This window comes from Mirounga angustirostris, unplaced genomic scaffold (genome assembly GCF_029215605.1).
Source record: "Mirounga angustirostris isolate CCGP_5_RB_7025 unplaced genomic scaffold, mMirAng1.0.hap1 SCAF_14, whole genome shotgun sequence".
Lineage (NCBI taxonomy): Eukaryota > Metazoa > Chordata > Mammalia > Carnivora > Phocidae > Mirounga > Mirounga angustirostris.
In genome coordinates, this window is record NW_026991722.1 from 37325511 (window position 1) to 37343839 (window position 18329).

Genomic DNA, 18329 nt, shown 5'->3' on the forward strand with positions numbered 1-18329 from the left:
TGTACTTTAGTTCTGGGCTCTCATGTTATATAACAACATATATATGCACATACAGATATTAAAATACACATACATATATAGTATGCTTATGATATGTAATATATGTACATGTAATAAAATAGAAGGTATTTTAAAGATTAAATTAATTAATAGATAAAAAACATACAGATGTAAAGGACACAGAACAGTGCTTGACACTTAGTACATAGTACAGAAATGTGAGCTATTTTTACTGTTAATTTCATATCACATTTTTTTCTGTTATTTACTTCAAATGCATAGGCTTTGCCTCCCCAGTGGGATTGTTCTGTAATGTTCCCAATCATACTCTAAATCACCACTGTATTTCCGACAGCACCACACAATGATAGATATTTTAGAAGAATTTATATTCATTGATTCAACTAAAGTTAACTTAGCACATACAAAATGTGTAAAACTGTGCTAAACAATGAATATACAGAAACATCAGGACATAGTTCCTTTTTATATTATTTTTTAAGGAATTAAAACAAAATTTTATTTGAAAATCATATCAGACTTAACAAAATAATTGCAAGAGTAAGAGTACTACAAAGAACACCCACACACCCTTTATCCAGATTCATCTATGAACACTTTATTCTATTTACTTTATCATCCTATCATCTATCTATCATCTATCATCTGTCTATGTCTATCTGTGTGTATATATGTGTGGCAAACATACAATTTTTTTCTGAATTGAGACTAATTTGCATATATCATGGCCTTTGCCTCTGAACACAGCCAGTGTGTCTTGCCTAAGAGTAAGGGTCTATCTTCTGATGAGACTACAGCAGGGGTCAGCAAACTTTTTCTGTAAAGGGCCAGAGAGTGATATTTTGGGTTTTGTGGACCATATATGGTCTCTGTCACACACTCGTCTTTTTACTTTATACAACCTTTAAAAATGAGGAAACTCATCTTAGCTCACAGACCATAGCTTGTTTACCCTGGGTTACAGGGTAATTATCCATTTTAGTATATCTAACATTGATACACTAGTCTTATCTAATATTATCTAACCTACTGGCCATACTCCAATTTCGTGAATTGGTCAGTAATAGAACATAGTTCTTGACCTCTGGGAGGTCCCAGTCCCTTGAGGGTGCAGAGACGCGCTTACAGAATGCATCCTACGACATCATGAATCCTAACACGCTGGTGTGACCACCAGAACCGTAGGGTGCACGGGGTGCAGCAGGAGCTCGAAGAGAGGGCTTCTACAGTGAGGGAAGATTTCCTTACACAGGTGACTTCTAGGTCTTCCTAGGTGAGAGATGGGACTTCTAGGCCAAGCATAAAGGACAGTTAGGAGCTAGTCAGGCTTTAAGACAGAATCAGGATGTGCACGGGCACGCTCAAGCAGGATGCACTCAAGGCTCTTGAAGTAGTTCATTGTGCCAGGGGCCGTGGGTGCCCACAAGGGCATGGTGGGAGATGAGGTAGAGATCTGAAGAGCTTTAAGGCTCTACTAAGGAGTTTAGGTTGTGTCCAGAAGATGTTGTGGGAGATACTAAAGATTTAAGGCAGGCCAGTGAGTTAGAAATATTACCCCAGGGGTAGGTGTGGAGACAGAACCACCAGTTCAGTTATAGAAACTCAACAAATACCTGGTGTTTGCCACAAAGCTAGTCTTGTAAACAAAACCAGCCCTTCCCAGAAGCTTTAGCACAGCACCTGACATTCCAGGCTTACAGTACTGTATTCAGAACTTCTTAGGATCCTTAGGACTATTTGAGAGCCCCAAGGAAGAACATAAACAGGTGTCCCAACTCATTACAACAACAGCTTATAACTGGACCAAGAACAATTCGACAGAAACAGGGTATTTGATTAGGTCGGTTTCTGTTTAGGTTGCCGTGTCCCAGCACAGCAGGGGACAGCCTCATACTCGAGGCTGCCCGGAGGTACGCAGTGAACACCCTGCATATCGGTTCCTGGCTGCCCCAAGTGTTGGAAACGGTGGTGCAATATGGAATTGTTGCCCCTTTTCATGCATTTGAAAGCAGTTTGAAAAATTTAGTTTAAAATTTTCTCTTTCACTTTTTGCTTTCTGAAGTTCCTAATTTATTTTCAGCAATGACTCTTGCCCGGCACCCTCCCACATGAAGGGGCTATTTGGAACAAATAAATACCTCTCATCCCTATGTACAAAAACAGAGAAATTGCCAAACAAGCACAGCAGTGGCATAGTGGCTTAAAGTGAATTAGAATTGAAAGGAGGGAAAAAAAAAACCCTCAAATACCTGGAAATTCCATATCCTTTCATTTTACTTTTTCTTAGTACAAAAGCAATGCAGAAAATCATTACTTGCCTGTTTTATCAGTAAGTGCAGCTAGCAAAAGGAGACCAGAGAAAACACTCACAATCCTGCTCATCAAGAGTCAGCCTCTGCTGTCTGTGGGCAGATTTGCCCATATTTGTGTATTCAGTTAATAATTATCACTGAAACTAGAAATATTGGTGACTGAATATATTTATTTTTGACTAACATTTTAGAGTTCTTCTAAGCAAAGTGCTTTCAGTTAAATTGTTTTTGTCAAATTGCTCTCAATCGACTTACCAGGAAACCACGAAAACCACCTTCTTGGGATTAAGTATGCAAAGAATGACTCCTCAGCCGGAGAGCTGGGGACACATTAGGCTGTGATTCAGATCCACCACTCTGGGAGAGGGCAGCGTCACATATCTCATGATCACACTATCTGTTTTTGTTGTTCTCCAGAATTTGTGACTCTGAAATTGATTTCTGCAGACTGGAGAACATGGTCTACTTCCAATGAGACTCATGCATTGGTCAACTTCTTTCATTGCACTGAAGAGGATTTCCTTTGGCCACTAGGTAGCATGCATGCCTTGCTCACTGATGGTGGGGTGAGGAGAAAGGACCCTCGTGGTGACCTTGTTGGCTTTGAATTCCTGGACATGCAAGAGATCTGCCGGGCTTTCACAGTTGGTAAAGATCTGCCCAGAAACTTAGTTATCTTGAGCTTTGTAACTCTGCAGACATGGTTCCTTGCTGACCTAACAACCATTCCCTTGGTCTTTATGGGCCCCAAATTTCTTCCTGCGCTAAGAAGGGAAAGCAGTGGCATTTCCCAGCCCCGGAGGCAGGAGTGGGTTCCTCCATGACTATCATGGGCATTCCTTTCTTGTTACCAGTAACTGGTGTAGTCCTGGGCAGTGACACTTACAGGCTGGGGGCCTCTGGAGTGAGATGTGACTCCTGAGATTGCCAGACCCCTTCTCCCAGGAGAGAGAGAAAATCTGCACCAGTGAAGCCTGAATGGAAAGATGGAAAGCACTGTGGTCCTTGATGACACAGGATTAGCTTGGTTCATGAAAGGCTCCAAGGACCCCCAGGAAGGTCAGAAAACTGGTTCTCTCAGTTTTCCTGAAACTTATGTTAATATGGAATCCTTTTATCCATGTCCCTATTAATATAACATTGAGTAAGTATTTGGAAATGATTCTCAAAACTTAAAAACAAACCATGTATCTAATGTCTTCAGCATAAGTGGCCAGTTGTGACATGAGGTCTGCAGACAAGGCCCTGCAGAGTTTCCTCCTCTGCCCTGGTTCGCTGTGCACAGCTTTCTCTTCCCAGCCTAACCCTAGAGGAAATGCCTCATGGATTACTATGAAGCTGTGTTTTAAAAAAGGACATTGGTTCTACCACCTTCTAATTTAGCTATTATCCTCACTCAAGCACTGCGGCAGATAGTTTTTAATTTTTAAAATATCTTTCAGGCTAGCTAAAGAGAAATTAATCTCTCCCTGTAAAGCCTGCTTGGGCTTCTCTGAATCTGAAATGCATTTGACTGGTCCATGGAAGGAGGTTCCTGAAGTGTGGGGAGATGTGTGCTTGTGGGGTTTCCATGTGGTCCAGTGACACAACTCTGTCTTGGAGTATGTCTGGGGAATTCCAGAGGAACAAAGAGTTTTTTTTTTTTTTTTCCTGTATCTTGCTCATTTCCCCCCCTCTTTGTGCATCAAGAAGAAAAAGATCACACTCTGAAGCTGACAGGCAGCAGGTGAGAAAAGTGCCTGGAGGCTGTGAGTCACAGATGAGTAGAGCTGGAAGGGACCCTCCGGGTATCTAACAAAATCCCCAAATTTGGGATAAAAATGGAAGCCGAGGGCTAAGGAAGTGGAGTAACTTCCACAGAATAACTCAGCGAATTAGTCACATAGCTGGGCTTACAAGCTGGGGTCCCTGCTTCTCATGACAGTGCTCTTTCCCACATAGCATTATAGCCCAAACTCATCATATTTAAGGTAAGGGAAAGAGGTAAGTGGAAATTTTTCTTTTAAACAGCAGCATATACATCATTTAAAATAGTTGGAAATGAAAATTCTCATCCCCTACCCCTACCCTAGGTCTTCTGAAACAAAAACTCTGAGACTGGGACCTAGAAATCTATGGTTTAAAGAGCCCTCCAGATGATTCTATACATCCTAAAATTTCAGAACCACTGGTGTAGAGAAAAAAAAGTCAGGTTCAAATCCTGGTACCACCTTAGCTATATGATTTACTTTATGCTACCTCTCCGAGTCTCAGCTTCTTTACCTAAAACAAACAAAACTCTTGTGTTTTCTTGGTTAAAGAACTACCACATTTGGTGACAAAATGTACATAAAAGGGCCCACAATTACTCAATGCACCTTTGCTACATGTTTTTACTGGAATCCAGTTAATTCTCAGTCTGTAGTGTTTCTGTGCAATTCTTTTTTTTTTTTATTGTTTTGTTAATCCCCATACATTACATCATTAGTTTTTGATGTAGTGTTCCATGATTCATTGTTTGTGTATAACACCCAGTGCTCCATGCAGAACGTGCCTTCTTTAATACCCATCACCAGGCTAACCCATCCCCCCCCCACCTCCCCTCTAGAACCCTCAGTTTGTTTTTCAGAGTCCACAGTCTCTCATGGTTCATCTCCCCTTCTGATTTCCCCCCCTTCATTCTTCCCCTTCTGCTATCTTCTTCTTCTTCTTCTTTTTTTTAACATATAATGTATTATTCGCTTCAGAGGTACAGATCTGTGATTCAACAGTCTTGCATACTTCACAGCGCTCACCATAGCACATACCCTCCCTAGTGTCCATCACCCAGCCACCCCATCCCTCCCACCCCCCACCACTCCAGCAACCCTCCGTTTGTCTCCTGAGATTAAGAATTCCTCATATCAGTGAGGTCATATGATACATGTCTTTCTCTGATTGACTTATTTTGCTCAGCATAACACCCTCCAGTTCCATCCATGTTGTTGCAAATGGCAAGATTTCATTCCTTTTGATGGCTGCGTAATATTCCATTGTATATATATACTACATCTTCTTTATCCATTCATCTGTCGATGGGCATCTTGGCTCTCTCCACAGTTTGGCTATTGTGGACATTGCTGCTATAAACATCGAGGTGCACGTGCCCCTTCGGATCTGTGCAATTCTTATGCCTCTACCCTGGCAATGTCTACTTTGGAACCTTTGGGATTCCCAGTGATTTGAACAGCACTGGCTAAGAAGAATGAGGAAATGTGCCAGGAGCTTTGGCTTTAGATTACCTAAAAAAGGGAGATTGCCCAACATGGCTTTCATGTCCCTATGAAGACGGACTTACGCCTGTAAGGTGGTATAGTACAATGAACTTGAAAGGATATACATCTTACTTTAATATTACAGGAAGTCTAGTTGGTGATACTCAACAGGTTATAACTAATAATAATCCAGAAGTAGAAGGAAAACATTCATATCATTAACATTTATCTAATATGAAAATATTTCTGTGATAAAATCCAAAGATCCATGAAGATTATATTTCAAACAACTTCCACAGAATGAGGAAAGTCCAAATGGGCAACAGGACATAGCAGAAATGGGGAAAAGAAAATGTGGTACATGGGAGGAATAAGCAAAGAGAGACACAAAGAATAACTTACATCTTAATTTGTCCATGATCTTCCCTCCACACAATGTGGCTAAAGCCATTTTGACAGCAAATACTGAAATTTTACCATGGCCTTCCCTGTTTATGATGAGAGAGAGAAAGAGAGAGAGAGAGAAAAAAAAAGATGTCATTTGGAGAACTTCCAGTAATGAGATCTGACATTTTGTGTTCTGTAGAAATCATAGGACACTGTAGCTGCATACATTATGTGAACATATCCATTTTAGAAAAGACCATGAATACAATTCAACACAAATTTCTGAAAAGCTGTCTATTCAATGTTTCCTTTTTTCAAGAGAGAGCAGAATCTTCAAGTTATTCTTTGTATAGGTCACTTGCTCAAAGCATGAACTGGCAGCTAGAGGGATATGTCCTATTTAGTCATGGATTACAATTACAGAACATGATTTCACTCTGGGTTTCATAAAATAATTTTATGCATGATGATTCCACAGTGTCTATAATTTATTTAAACAAGGTTTCAGAAAAAAAAATTTTTTTTTTTGGTCAGAGAATTCCTGAATTTTGTTAGAGTAACTGTGGGGACTTTTCCATCACACTTTTTTCCACCCATCATTTCCTATCCACAAGCTGTGTGTATGTGATATATTTACTTTTCAAAGAGAGTTGCTATTTTAAAGGGGCAAATGTAAGAGCTCTGTTTGAGCTCCTTCCACCTAAATGACACCAAATCTGCCAAATTTTCATTGATTCAGGAAGTATAAGTAACGTGTCCTTCACAAAATGTGATATAAAGAGCACACTGTAAGAAGTATAACATTTCAGGGTAGACGAACCATGAGAGACGATGGACTCTGAAAAACAAACAGGGTTCTAGAGGGGAGGGGGGTGGGAGGATGGGTTAGCCTGGTGGTGGGTATTGAGGAGGGCACATTCTGCATGGAGCACTGGGTGTTGTGCACAAACAATGAATCATGGAACACTTCATCTAAAACTAATGATGTAATGTATGGGGATTAACATAAGAATAAAAAATAAATAAATAAATAAAAAAAGAAGTATAACATTTCAGCTAAATGATTGTCCAGCTGGGATAAACTGTTTATTCTTGTATCCTTGGAATCAGTCAGTGTACCCCATTAGTAATTCATTTCTTTGATAGTTGCTACTCTTAAGAATGATCAAAGGAGTTATTTAAAATAATAATGTGGCTGAAAGGTAAGAAAAGTATTGACAAGGGTTTAGTATATAGAATAAATCATTTATATGAATAAGGTCCATATATATGACATATTAGAAGAATAAGGTATAATAAATAATTGTGTCTTTGTTCATTACTGGACTCCAGAGACAGATGATTTGTTAGTCATCCTTGTTGCTGTCATTCTTAGCATAGGATCTCAAATACAGCCAGCCAGAATGCAAAAGTGACTGAGCCCTATCCTAGTGGCTTTCCCATTTATATTTCTAGGCCTAAGCACCAGATCTATATAATTATTTATTAGAAATAATCTTCCCTTGGATACTTCATGTCAAACCAAGTATGTTCAAAGTACAACTCATGATCGTTACAAAGCCCTCCCATCATTCTCAGACCAACCCACTACTAACCTGCTTCTGGTTGTCAGTCCCTATTCTGGTTGTCGGACTTACCATGTACCTGGTTACCCAAAAATGAATCCCGGGGAAGGGGTTACCCTTGACTTTTTTCTCTTCCCTAATTTCCCACCACCTGAATAAATGTCTGAGGGACTCAGATATACCTCCTACCTGTATATTAAACCCATTCCCTGCTTTCTATTCTAACTGACATTGCCTCACCAGCTCTTGCGTGAACACTGTAATAACTTCTTAAATGATCTCTCTGCTTGCACACTCATATCACAGATTCGACTATAGTATTTCATTATTTAAATCTCTGATCGCCTCTGTTTGCCTACAGGATATGGTTACGACTTCACCTGTTCTCTCCAGTCTCACCTGCTACCATTTCTGTTGAACTCCACTCCCCGGTCCCAAGTTTAATGCCCCTGCCCTTCCTACCACCTTTTGCCCAGGACTCTCCCACCTATTCATCAAGACTCAGCTCAATATCATCACATACCTGGCTCTGGAATGTGCAGGCAAATGCTCTCCCCTTCACTTTCACCTACTATTTGGCACCGATCATGCTGAGTGAACTTAACTTGTTTATTTACATGTCTGCATGTAATGTGACCCCACACTCTGAGATCCCTGGGAACAGAGACCATATCTTCTAAATTAGTTGAATTCCTAGCACCTTGCACTTCACCACTTCGTCTCCCCCAGAATTAGTAAACAATATACTTCTTATGTTAATTAATGACTACTAATCATTATAACATGTGCCCCTAGAATTTTGAATGACCACTCACTTAGTTGTTTGCTAATTTTAGCGCAGGTAGCTGTTAAGAAAAATGCAGTGATGTTGTAAAAAACCTCATTCAAAATTATTCCATGTGCACTGTATTCCCAATTGCATGGATAACCAGAAGTATCACAAATTTTATTTTAGGGGTGCTGGGTGGCTCAGATGGTTAAGCGTCTGCCTTTGGCTCAGGTCATGATCCCAGGGTCCTGGGATCGAGTTCCGCATCGGGCTCCCTGCTCAACGGGGAGCTGGCTTCTCCCTCTGCCTCTCTCTCTCTTTCTCTCTGTCTCTTATGAACAAATAAATAAAATCTTTAAAAAAAAATTTTATTTTAGGAAATAATTAGTTCCCTTTCCTCAGCTGAAACATGGCTCAAATTATGAGGACAGGGAAATCTACCAAATGTGGAAGAATAGGAGCAATAAAGTGATAAAGTAGTCTTCAAAACACAGAGAAATTGAGGAGCATTATATGTGAGACTTTAAGAGCAACACCAGTTTCTTTCAAGGAATCAGAGAGAACAATTTAACTCACGAAAGAGGATAGACCACAGGTAATATTGGCACAGAGTTCTCCACAGGATGAAATGATGATAGCTCACGAATGAATTCTTAAACCTTAGTTTTTAATGAAGAAGATCATAGGGAGATCATCAGTTCTGTATTGTTCTTGGAAATGCAAGATTAATGCTATTACATTCAGGAGTGGTTGTATCAGAGCGATTCTGCCAAATTGACACAATAAATCTAGATAAATCACCAAGTGGAGGGCAGTTCAATGAGAGTTTTGCAGGAACTCAAGGGTGAAATTAGGCCACTGGAATGTATTGTTATGCAAGTCAGTGTGCCAGATTGCAAAGGTGACCCTTGTCACTAAGAAGTGTATGCAGGAATGTAGATCTCGGGAAGCACACCACTGCTGGGTGAATTTAGACCTTGCTCAGCCCTGGTATTGGATAAACCTTGAAGGAATTTAAGGAGTGAGTGGAGATGAATGACTCCACAATGGAAAAGAGGGACAATGAAGATCTAAGTACACGTGGATCTTTTTTTTTTTTTTTAAGATTTTATTTATTTATTTGAGAGAGAGAATGAGAGAGAGAGGGAGACCATGAAAGGGGGGAGGGTCAAAGGGAGAAGCAGACTCCCGCTGAGCATGGAGCCCGATGCGGGACTGGATCCTGGGACTCCAGGATCATGACCTGAGCCGAAGGCAGTCGCTTAACCGAGCCACCCAGGCGCCCCACGTGGATCTTTTTAAAATACATTTTCAGTAGATATAACAGGATGAAGAAAGGTGGGGGGTTGGGGAGAAAGATTTTCTAAAGGCCTTCGACAAGATTCCATACCAAAGGCCATTACTTAAGGTCAGCTTGGGATCAGGGTCCCTATTTTCTTTTTTTTTTTTGGTGAAAAAAGTGACATTAACAAAGGAAGCAAGGAGTAGGGAGAGGTTGGGGCATCCCAAGGGGATGCTCATTGGGAATCATCCCTGACCGGGCCGTTTGATTCATGAACAGTTCGGAAAATCCCTTAAGTATCTAGGAAGTGGAAAGTCAAGCTCATGAGGATGGTTAACAGGAAGCTCCCAGGAGTCTTATGCAAACGAGCAGGAAAGCGACATATTGTTCCAAAGTGAGTACGCACACGCAATGCCTCTAGGAGTAAAGCAGTCAAACTGCAAATATGGTATGTTGGCCGTTGGCCACAACTCTGGAAGCAGACCGGCCAAAGCGAGCTGAGGATGAAAAACATAGATTGTCCCTAATGCTGCAGGCCAAACAGCCTTGGAACGGCAACACCAGGGAAGAGTGCTAGAAAAAGTCTATGCTCTTGTCTCGTTTTTATGAAACGCTATGGCAGCACATCTCCCAAGTTCACGTGCAGTTCTGAGTGCCACTAAAGAAAGACCGAGCAGAGCCAGCCGTGTTTGAGAATACCGCGTGCAGTAGATGAAGTATCCATCAGGACGATCCACTTCCTGGGTGGGAGGGGCCTTAGAACCAATGACCCGACCACATGAGCTATTTTTTGCGAATAAAAGTTGCTAGTGCAGTTGATTCTTCAGTAGTGTAAGGCACAGCAAGAGCTTTAAAATGAAATTTACTGTTAGCCTATCATTTTTTGTCTTAAAAATTTTCTTTTTAAAGTAAAAATTGTATTTATTTTAATATCTTCCCTTTCAATGTAGAGCAAGAACACAATTCATAATACATTGCTTTCCTCTTTTCCCCCACTATTTGGTTTTTGGCATAATGTAATATATTCTATTTTTTAGGCCAGTTATCCTGAAATTCTTGCCAGTACTAACTTCACTTTCCTGTTCTAGCTTGAGGTCAAAAACCACTCAATTAAATTGCTATACCAGCATATAATTAATACCTTAAAGGGTATTTAAGACAATCAAAAAAATTAGCAAAAGTACAAACTGAAATTGCTTTGTAAGTCAATGTTTCCTTAAATCTTTTATTTCCCTTATACTTTGTTTTCTCACTCTGAAAATTTTCAAATTTTCCTAAGAGGTGACTGATTAAAAATGGAAACCAGAAAGCACTTACCCTTTGGTTAAATTATATGCAAAGATTTGTAGAGTCTCTATCTTAAAAACATAAATTACTTTTTTTTTATTCTTATGTTAATCCCCATACATTACATCATTAGTTTTAGATAAAGTGTTCCATGATTCATTGTCTGTGCATAACACCCAGTGCTCCATGCAGAATGTGCCCTCCTCAATACCCACCACCAGGCTAACCCATCCTTCCACCCCCCTCCCCTCTAGAACCCTCAGTTTGTTTAAAAACATAAATTACTTTAAAGTTCGACTTATCATAATAAAAAGTGAGTAAACTGCATTACACTGGGCTTTTCCCATGACCTCACAAAGAGACAAACTGATTTCTTTGAACTAAGAAGGTATTGGTTTCAGGGAAAAGTTGTCTAGGAGGAAAAATCTGCTTTTGACAAGAAGGGAAAACAGCAAATAGATATTGATAGGTCTGGGAGGCTAGGCTGAATTCGGAACAGAATGTAAATTTTCTCCAAGTTGCCAAGCAAGTTTCCTGTTTGAAATTATAGAATCCCATGATAAATTTTAAGTTGTTGAAAATGAGATTTGAATTCTGACTGATTCTTTTTGGAACAGGCTGGAGGAATTATTTTTCTATTTAAGATTACTAAAACCAGAAGCTCTTCTTTTACCAACACATTTCACAAAAACATTTGGTAAGCATTTTGATGAGCACAGAACTCAAATTGCTCTTTCTCACACATTTTGGTGGCTTAATTAACTGAGAAAATTGTTTCCTCCTCTGGCTTTCACAACATGCCTCTATCATAACTCATGTCTTTATCTGGGAATAATTTTGTTCATATAGATCACTCATTTTGAAACTCAACAGATAATTATTGACAATGCCTCGCAGGTTGGGGATATAAAGGTGAGTAAGGTATGGCTCCTACCCGCAATTTGCTCACAGTCTATTGGAGAAAAACAGTCAAAACCAGTTAACTTTAATACACATTTTTGAAAGGGTGAGGGATCTCACCTTTCTTATCTTTCATCCCCAGCCTATCCTGCGTGGCACTTAGTGCAAAGCAACCTCTTAATACATGTTAATTAAATTAATGAATGCACATGTGAAAAGACATTTGATTTTCCACTTAAGTTTTATATTGAGAAATGCTAAGTGTTTGGGTGAAATTACAAAAATTGACCTTACGGTCCTTAATCTTAGATTGTGCACTCGTGTGATACCTTGAATTTTGAAGTGATCACATACATAATTACTCTTATTTTTTGGGTTAGTGAAGTTAACATGTGAACAGACAGAAATCCTTCAGTGGGCTGTGGCATCTCTTTGGGCTTCCCATCATGTTAGCAAAACATTTGGGAAAAGAATTCCTCATAACACCTGGCCATGTGAGTTTGGCAGGAGTTTCTCCAGAATGGAAGGGGCCAGAACTTTACCCCTATGAAATTCCATTTGCCCCTCACACCAAGTCTAAGTCTGACATAAAGGTGAGTGACATTAAGGCTGTTCATTTTATCTACAACTGTGAAACTTCTTTGAAAAGAGATCCTATTTTCACGACATGTAAGAATCTTGGAACAAAGTCTTTTCTACTAAAACAAAATTTTAGCGATTAGAGGAAAATGTTCTGTGGAAATCTTGAATTTAAGATGTGGTAAGAAAAAAAAATCACCAAACACCATGTTAAATATCTAGTTTTAGCCATATAGATAGTGAAAAAAAAAAAAAGAGAAGAATATTCGGTTTTAGAGACCTCTTTTCTTCCTTTGCTCTCACACATCCTCACAGCCTCAAACGTGAACGATACACTTCATTGGTGCGCTGAGAAAGGGCCATGTACTTTGTAGTACACCCTGCATTAAACATCAAAATCATTTTTTCAAAAGATTTTATTTATTTATTTGACAGACAGAGACACAGCGAGAGAGGGAACACAAGCAGGGGGAGTGGGAGAGGGAGAAGCAGGCTTCCTGCTGAGCAGGGAGCCAGATGCGGGGCTCCATCCTGGGATCATGACCTGAGCCGAAGGCAGACGCTTAACGACTGAGCCACCCAGGCTTCCCCATCAAAATCATTTTTAAAACTCAAAAGGCAGAAGGGTTTTGGCAGAGTTCCAGAATATTTTATATCCACGTGCCTGAAATAGCGCTGTGGTACCTTTCACAGCACCAGGGGGTTTGGGCAGAGGGGCTCAGCAGCGGGACTGGATGTTCAAATGGCTCAGCGAGGTGCAATATGTCGAGCAGAGAGGAAAATACCAGGATTTTGTATTCTCTGTGAAAGACTATTATATGATAGATTTGGAGTTCTGTATGGCTGTTGTAAAACTGACTCTAAATCTACAATGTAATATGAGTTAAGTCCAAATATTTCCTTTGCATACACTCTGTTAGATATGTCTAAAGAGCGCAAACCGGGAAGGTGAGGAATGTGAACCTAATAAAAATATCCTGAAAAAGCAGGGTAGGTCTGGGGGGAAAAGTGTACACTAATTCTCATTAAAAAAAAAAAAAAGAAACAGAAAGCACGAATAGAGCTGAACTTACCCTGATGCCTGAAACAAAGGATTTTTTTTTTTCTCCCACTCACCTCATCTAGGATGAAGCTGTATGACCTGCGCATTGTTTTACCTCCCTGTAATCACATTTTGTCAAACTGGGAGGGTTTTTGGCACACAGGAAATGCTGACAACATACTAGCTGTTATTACAATTAGTATATTACTACTAACATTGGAGAAGAGCGTTAACAATACAGCTTGACATCTGAAAATAGGAACATCACTGTTCCTTTTAATATTTATCATGGTCCCGACTGTGATATTCGTATGACTGAATATATGCGAAAATAACATTTGCTAAAAACAAGGCCACTGTCACATAATCTACCTGAGGAGAAATTTCCCTAAGAAGGAAGGTTCTAGTGAATTGAAATGAGATTAAGTCAACAGCCTGAAGTTGTTCGTGTTTCCCAGGGAAGTAAGAAGAGAGTGAGAGAACTACATTGAAGTTTTTTGTGAAAATAGGATACCCCCACATTAGTAGCCACAGACATCTGATTTTCTTCTCTTGTGGAGCAGAAGTAAAAATAGAGGTTATGAACCTAGATGTCAGAGCAACCTTGGACTCACTAGTCTGGGTAAGATACTAGAGATTAAAGAGGACTTGATTTCAGAAAAAGAATGAAAAGAAATCAGTGTGATGAGCTAAGAAAACTCAATCATTGATCATTCATTCATTCATTCACAGATTCATTCTGAGCTGGATATTGTCTCAGGTGCTGTGCATACAGAGAGTGAGACATGGCCTTGCTGAGCGGTAGCTTGCGGGAGGCAGTCATACACACAGTCAGATATGCACCGTAAGGGAAGAGCAGAATCATGTGTAAGGAAGAGCGAGGTCTGGGGCAGGGGGAGTCAGCTCAGCCATGAGAGGGGAAGGGCTTCCCAGTGGATCAGTGTGTGATGCCCTCCTCCCCAAAAGGCCATTAGAGACTTTTAAGAATTATTTTCAAGATCACAGTTACCCCTCCATAAGCTGTTGAAAAAAAATATTGTCCTCTTGTAACTTGCTGTCATGTTGTTTTTCTTTCATTACTCTCAATTTCCTTAAAAATAATAGTAACGGTGAGAAGAAAAGCTATTGCCAGGCTGTCAGCAAATAAGGGAAGGCAGCAGGCTCATTCCTGGGGTGTGCAGAAGAAAGAGACGAGATGCACAGACTGGCTCAGGCTGTTTCCTAATATCCTTCTTCCCTCTCAGTCCCTGCTCCCTGATTCTGACGTCTCCTTTCCCACTCTTCCCAGGTGCACCCATCCATTTTCCTAGGGACCCTGGAGAAGACAGTGTCTGGAATGGAAAGATCTGCTTAGCAGTCGGTTGGTAATTGATGACTGGTTGACTCCTTCTAGATACAGCCATTTTTAGAAGGGAAGTTAGGAAGAACAAAAATCTAGACTCAAGAGCCTGACTATTCAGAGACAGAATGGCAAACATCAGTAGAGCCACTGGGCACAAATGCTAGCCCCTAACATTCTAGAAATCATCCTGCATATGTAGCTACACACTCTCTACCTCCTAAGAGGCTGACTTGGTGGAGACACCTTGCAACCAGCAGACTGACCATGGTCTGCAGTAAGCATGCCCGTGTGAGAACTAAGACCCGGGTGTTTCTTTGGGGAGAGAAGGAAGGACTGCTATTTTTGGGGAACTATGTTGTGAGAAGGCAAGTTTGGCTCGCAGGACCACAGCCAAGTGCAGTGGGCTTTGAACCTCGTTTCACGTTACCATTGTCATGGCGGACTCCACCTTGCTGGGTCTGGTGAATTTTAAGGCACTACTGAAACAATGACCAAGTTTCTCTGAATGCAGTTCTTATTCTCGTTCTTCATGAATTTAAATCACTATACTGTCTTTCCTTTTCAAAAATATATATAGATGACCTCTTTAGAATGCAGGTTTTAATTTTATTTTAGATTTTTCTCCCCCTGGTTTTTATATGTTCATTTAAATTACAGCAAATGAGAGAAAATCCCCCAAATGTTTCAGTGATTCTATAACAGCAACAACATATCTTTGATGTACGAGGGCTCATTCACGTCTACCAACATGCAGAAGGCTCCCTTAAACACTTGGGTTCTGTCGTGGGATAGGTGGTAGGAAGCGACATCAGATTTCCATACTGCATCTTATTTGGAGAAATAGGAGTTTACTATTATAAGAAATTGAATTGAACATTCATTTTATTCTTAAGTTTCTCTTCTTACATTCACTTCTAAGTGAGTATTTCTGGTTATATTCTCTCCCCAGTTAGTGATGCTTCCTTATGGCTTACATCTCACATCGTCTAGAATTTCAAAAACCATCAGATGGAAATGTGAGTATCAGCAGAACTGCCTATACTCATTTGCTATGCCAAGAGAGAGAAGACAGAAGTATCTGTAGACTGGGGTCTCTCTATGGATGTGTCTGTAGATCTGTAAAATGAGATTTCTCTATGTGGATATTTAAAAAAAATCTACTACAACGAGATTATTGGAAGTACACATCAAAGCCCTTTTTATCCGTAAGAAGAGTAAGAACCAAACAAATATTCCATTTGAACATTCATGTCAATGGCTCCTTATCTTGGGATAGTCCTTAAGTTTAGCATTCATCAATCTTGAAATAATTATCAGTAGCTGTTTAGGGAACATATACAGCCCATTTTTTCAAAGTGATCTTCCCAATATTTCCAAACAGAAGTGAAAAACCTAACTCTATTGTATATTTCTCATAATATGAGAAATAATGAGGTATGGTATATTATATCATATAAAATATAAGATATGAATATATTGTCTCTCTCATATATTTCACAAAATCCCCCTTCCTTATTGTTAATCTGGCCCCGTTTCTATATTTACGGAGTGGATACAAATTATTTTTTACATTTGAGCCCTTATGAATCCTCCAGGAATACTCTAAGATTTGGCAAGAATTATATTTCTCTTTTTATATTTTCCATTGTTCCACTTATAACAAATAAGTGCCCTGAAGACACTAGGGGCAAGTCTGCAAGCTTCCATGCTCTTGTCAAGGGGGCAGGATGGAAATGCCATTAGAGCAGTTCCATAGCCTGGTTCCATTCTGTCACCTGTCATGTGGAGCCATAGTCTCCTCCACCTGCCTGCCGCTCGGTTACCATAGTGATTAGGCCAAAGCAGTACATCAGTTCTGAAGTGTGTACAAGCTAAGCATGGGATCTATCAAGCCAGACTGCTTGTTTCAGAACTGTTTATTTCAGCTCGAGAATTACTCAAAATATAAACATCCCGAGACAGTAATCTACACTGGTCAAACCGAGCACGAATAATTCTGTTAGCACTCTAGGTTGTAAAATGACAGCTGGTGACTATTGTGAGTGGCATAATAACATGAGCCTGGCTGGAACATCTCCAGGGCTGGGCTTAAATATTCCCAAGCATTGGCCAGACAATGAGACTAAGCAAAATCTTTTGAGAGTCTTGAAATGCGATTGCTGAAAGGTCAAGTTAGCAATTTTCCTTTCCAATATTCAAAACCAGTAGTGAAAGTGGAGATGGTATTACTATATCTAGACTATGGGCTATCAGCAAGAGACCTTTTGAAATCTTAGGCTGATAAAGTAATTCGGGGAAGTTTTTACACTTCACAAGACTGCCACATATGCCTTGGAGAAGAAATCTTAGCTGAATACCTAAATCCCTACTCTGCCACTAACCCATCGAGAGACACTGGACAAGTGACAGTCTCTTTGTGCTTCAGGTCCTTCATCTGTAAAATGAGAGATTTGGAAGAACAGTCTTTAATATTTCAGCCAGCTCTGACATTCTCTGATTTTATGAGAGGAAATTATAAGATAATGAGGCTGAGGTTCAATTGTTGTGTGTGGACGGCATCACATTGTTTTATGTGGCACATTATTGACTGATCCGTTTAATGCAAGTCATGGCTACTTTCACTAGGCTGGTCAAGAAACCCTTGTCAGTTTCTCTCTGTCTGCTCTAGGGTCTTGTTATGACACCTCAGAAACACTGTCTTAGACAATCTATAAAGAAGAGAGTTAAAAACATCCTCCCATCTTATGCTTCATTAGACTGCTCCATAGGCATGCCATCATGCAACACATTCAGACAACCACAGCTTCTAGGAAGCATGGGATGAGTTAAATAAAGGTCAGCATAGAAAGTATGATTATCCTCAATTTCCTATGGCACTATTTTACTCCCTAGTTTTTTTTTTTTTTCCATAGCATTTTAAATTGACATTAAACACAGAGTGACTTTATTGAGATAAGTATCTGATCAAGAAAAAAAGAGGTGGTTGGTTACTTGCAGAAAATTATTTGGAAGAAAGACCAAGAAGGACAAGAGGAAGGAGAGACCGGACATGTGGAGAGGAACAGATGTTCAAAGGGAGCTTACGGATCAAAGGCTGCCAGCAGGAAGTTAAGCAGGAGGCTGATGGACTGCTCCACTTGGATTTGGTGAGTGGTTGGCATCCGTTTGTTGAGCTGGTAGAAAATGGTGGATAGCACAGCCTCCAAGCGGGCCACACTGAGTTCTATGTTCGGGTCCAGGTTGTTCAGAGCATTTTCCCGCAATGCTTCTATGACGTTCCAAATGTCCACCAGGTGCACTACACACAATTAAAGCAGAGGGAACACATCAGCCCAAATGCAGGGACAGGTAAGTTCATTATTTTACATGTACCATCTGTCTTGTTTTGTCAAGGCCCCTCACAGCCTTCAACATGTGTTCAACTCCTGTAGGGGTTGACATAAGTAAATGTACATAGTGCCTGATCTCAAAGACTTGATGCGCAATGTATAATAGCAAAAAAATTATTTCCTGAAACCACAGTAGATAGTTATTTCCAATCTTCAAAATGACCCTTGAAATACAGCTACTATCTTTATGTTACATGTGAGAAACTGAGGACCAGGGAAGT

At 40.1% G+C, this 18329-nt stretch overlaps 1 protein-coding gene and 1 long non-coding RNA gene across 25 annotated transcripts in view; one reads left to right on the forward strand and one right to left on the reverse strand.

The window, feature by feature from the left end:
- The window catches only part of DTNA (dystrobrevin alpha), a 343646-nt gene that overhangs the window by 78757 nt on the left and 246560 nt on the right, over positions 1-18329 (reverse strand). For all 23 annotated transcript variants that reach the window (XR_010407264.1, XR_010407263.1, XM_045886857.3 and 20 more), the window contains 2 exons: positions 17804-18017; positions 5969-6054 (listed from right to left, as the gene is read on the reverse strand). Coding sequence is in view for 21 of the 23 variants with exons in the window: in XM_045886857.3 (XP_045742813.1) it covers positions 5969-6054; positions 17804-18017 (300 nt within the window). In the remaining 2 variants the exon portion in view is untranslated. The remainder of the gene's footprint in view (positions 1-5968; positions 6055-17803; positions 18018-18329) is intronic.
- LOC135362499 (uncharacterized) lies at positions 4226-17854 on the forward strand. 2 transcript variants are annotated; one of them, XR_010407267.1, is made up of 4 exons: positions 4226-4303; positions 14666-14737; positions 15669-15735; positions 17717-17854. It is a non-coding gene; the product is annotated as an uncharacterized LOC135362499 (long non-coding RNA). The 2 variants fall into 2 exon arrangements; XR_010407268.1 differs by having other exon boundaries at positions 17632-17805.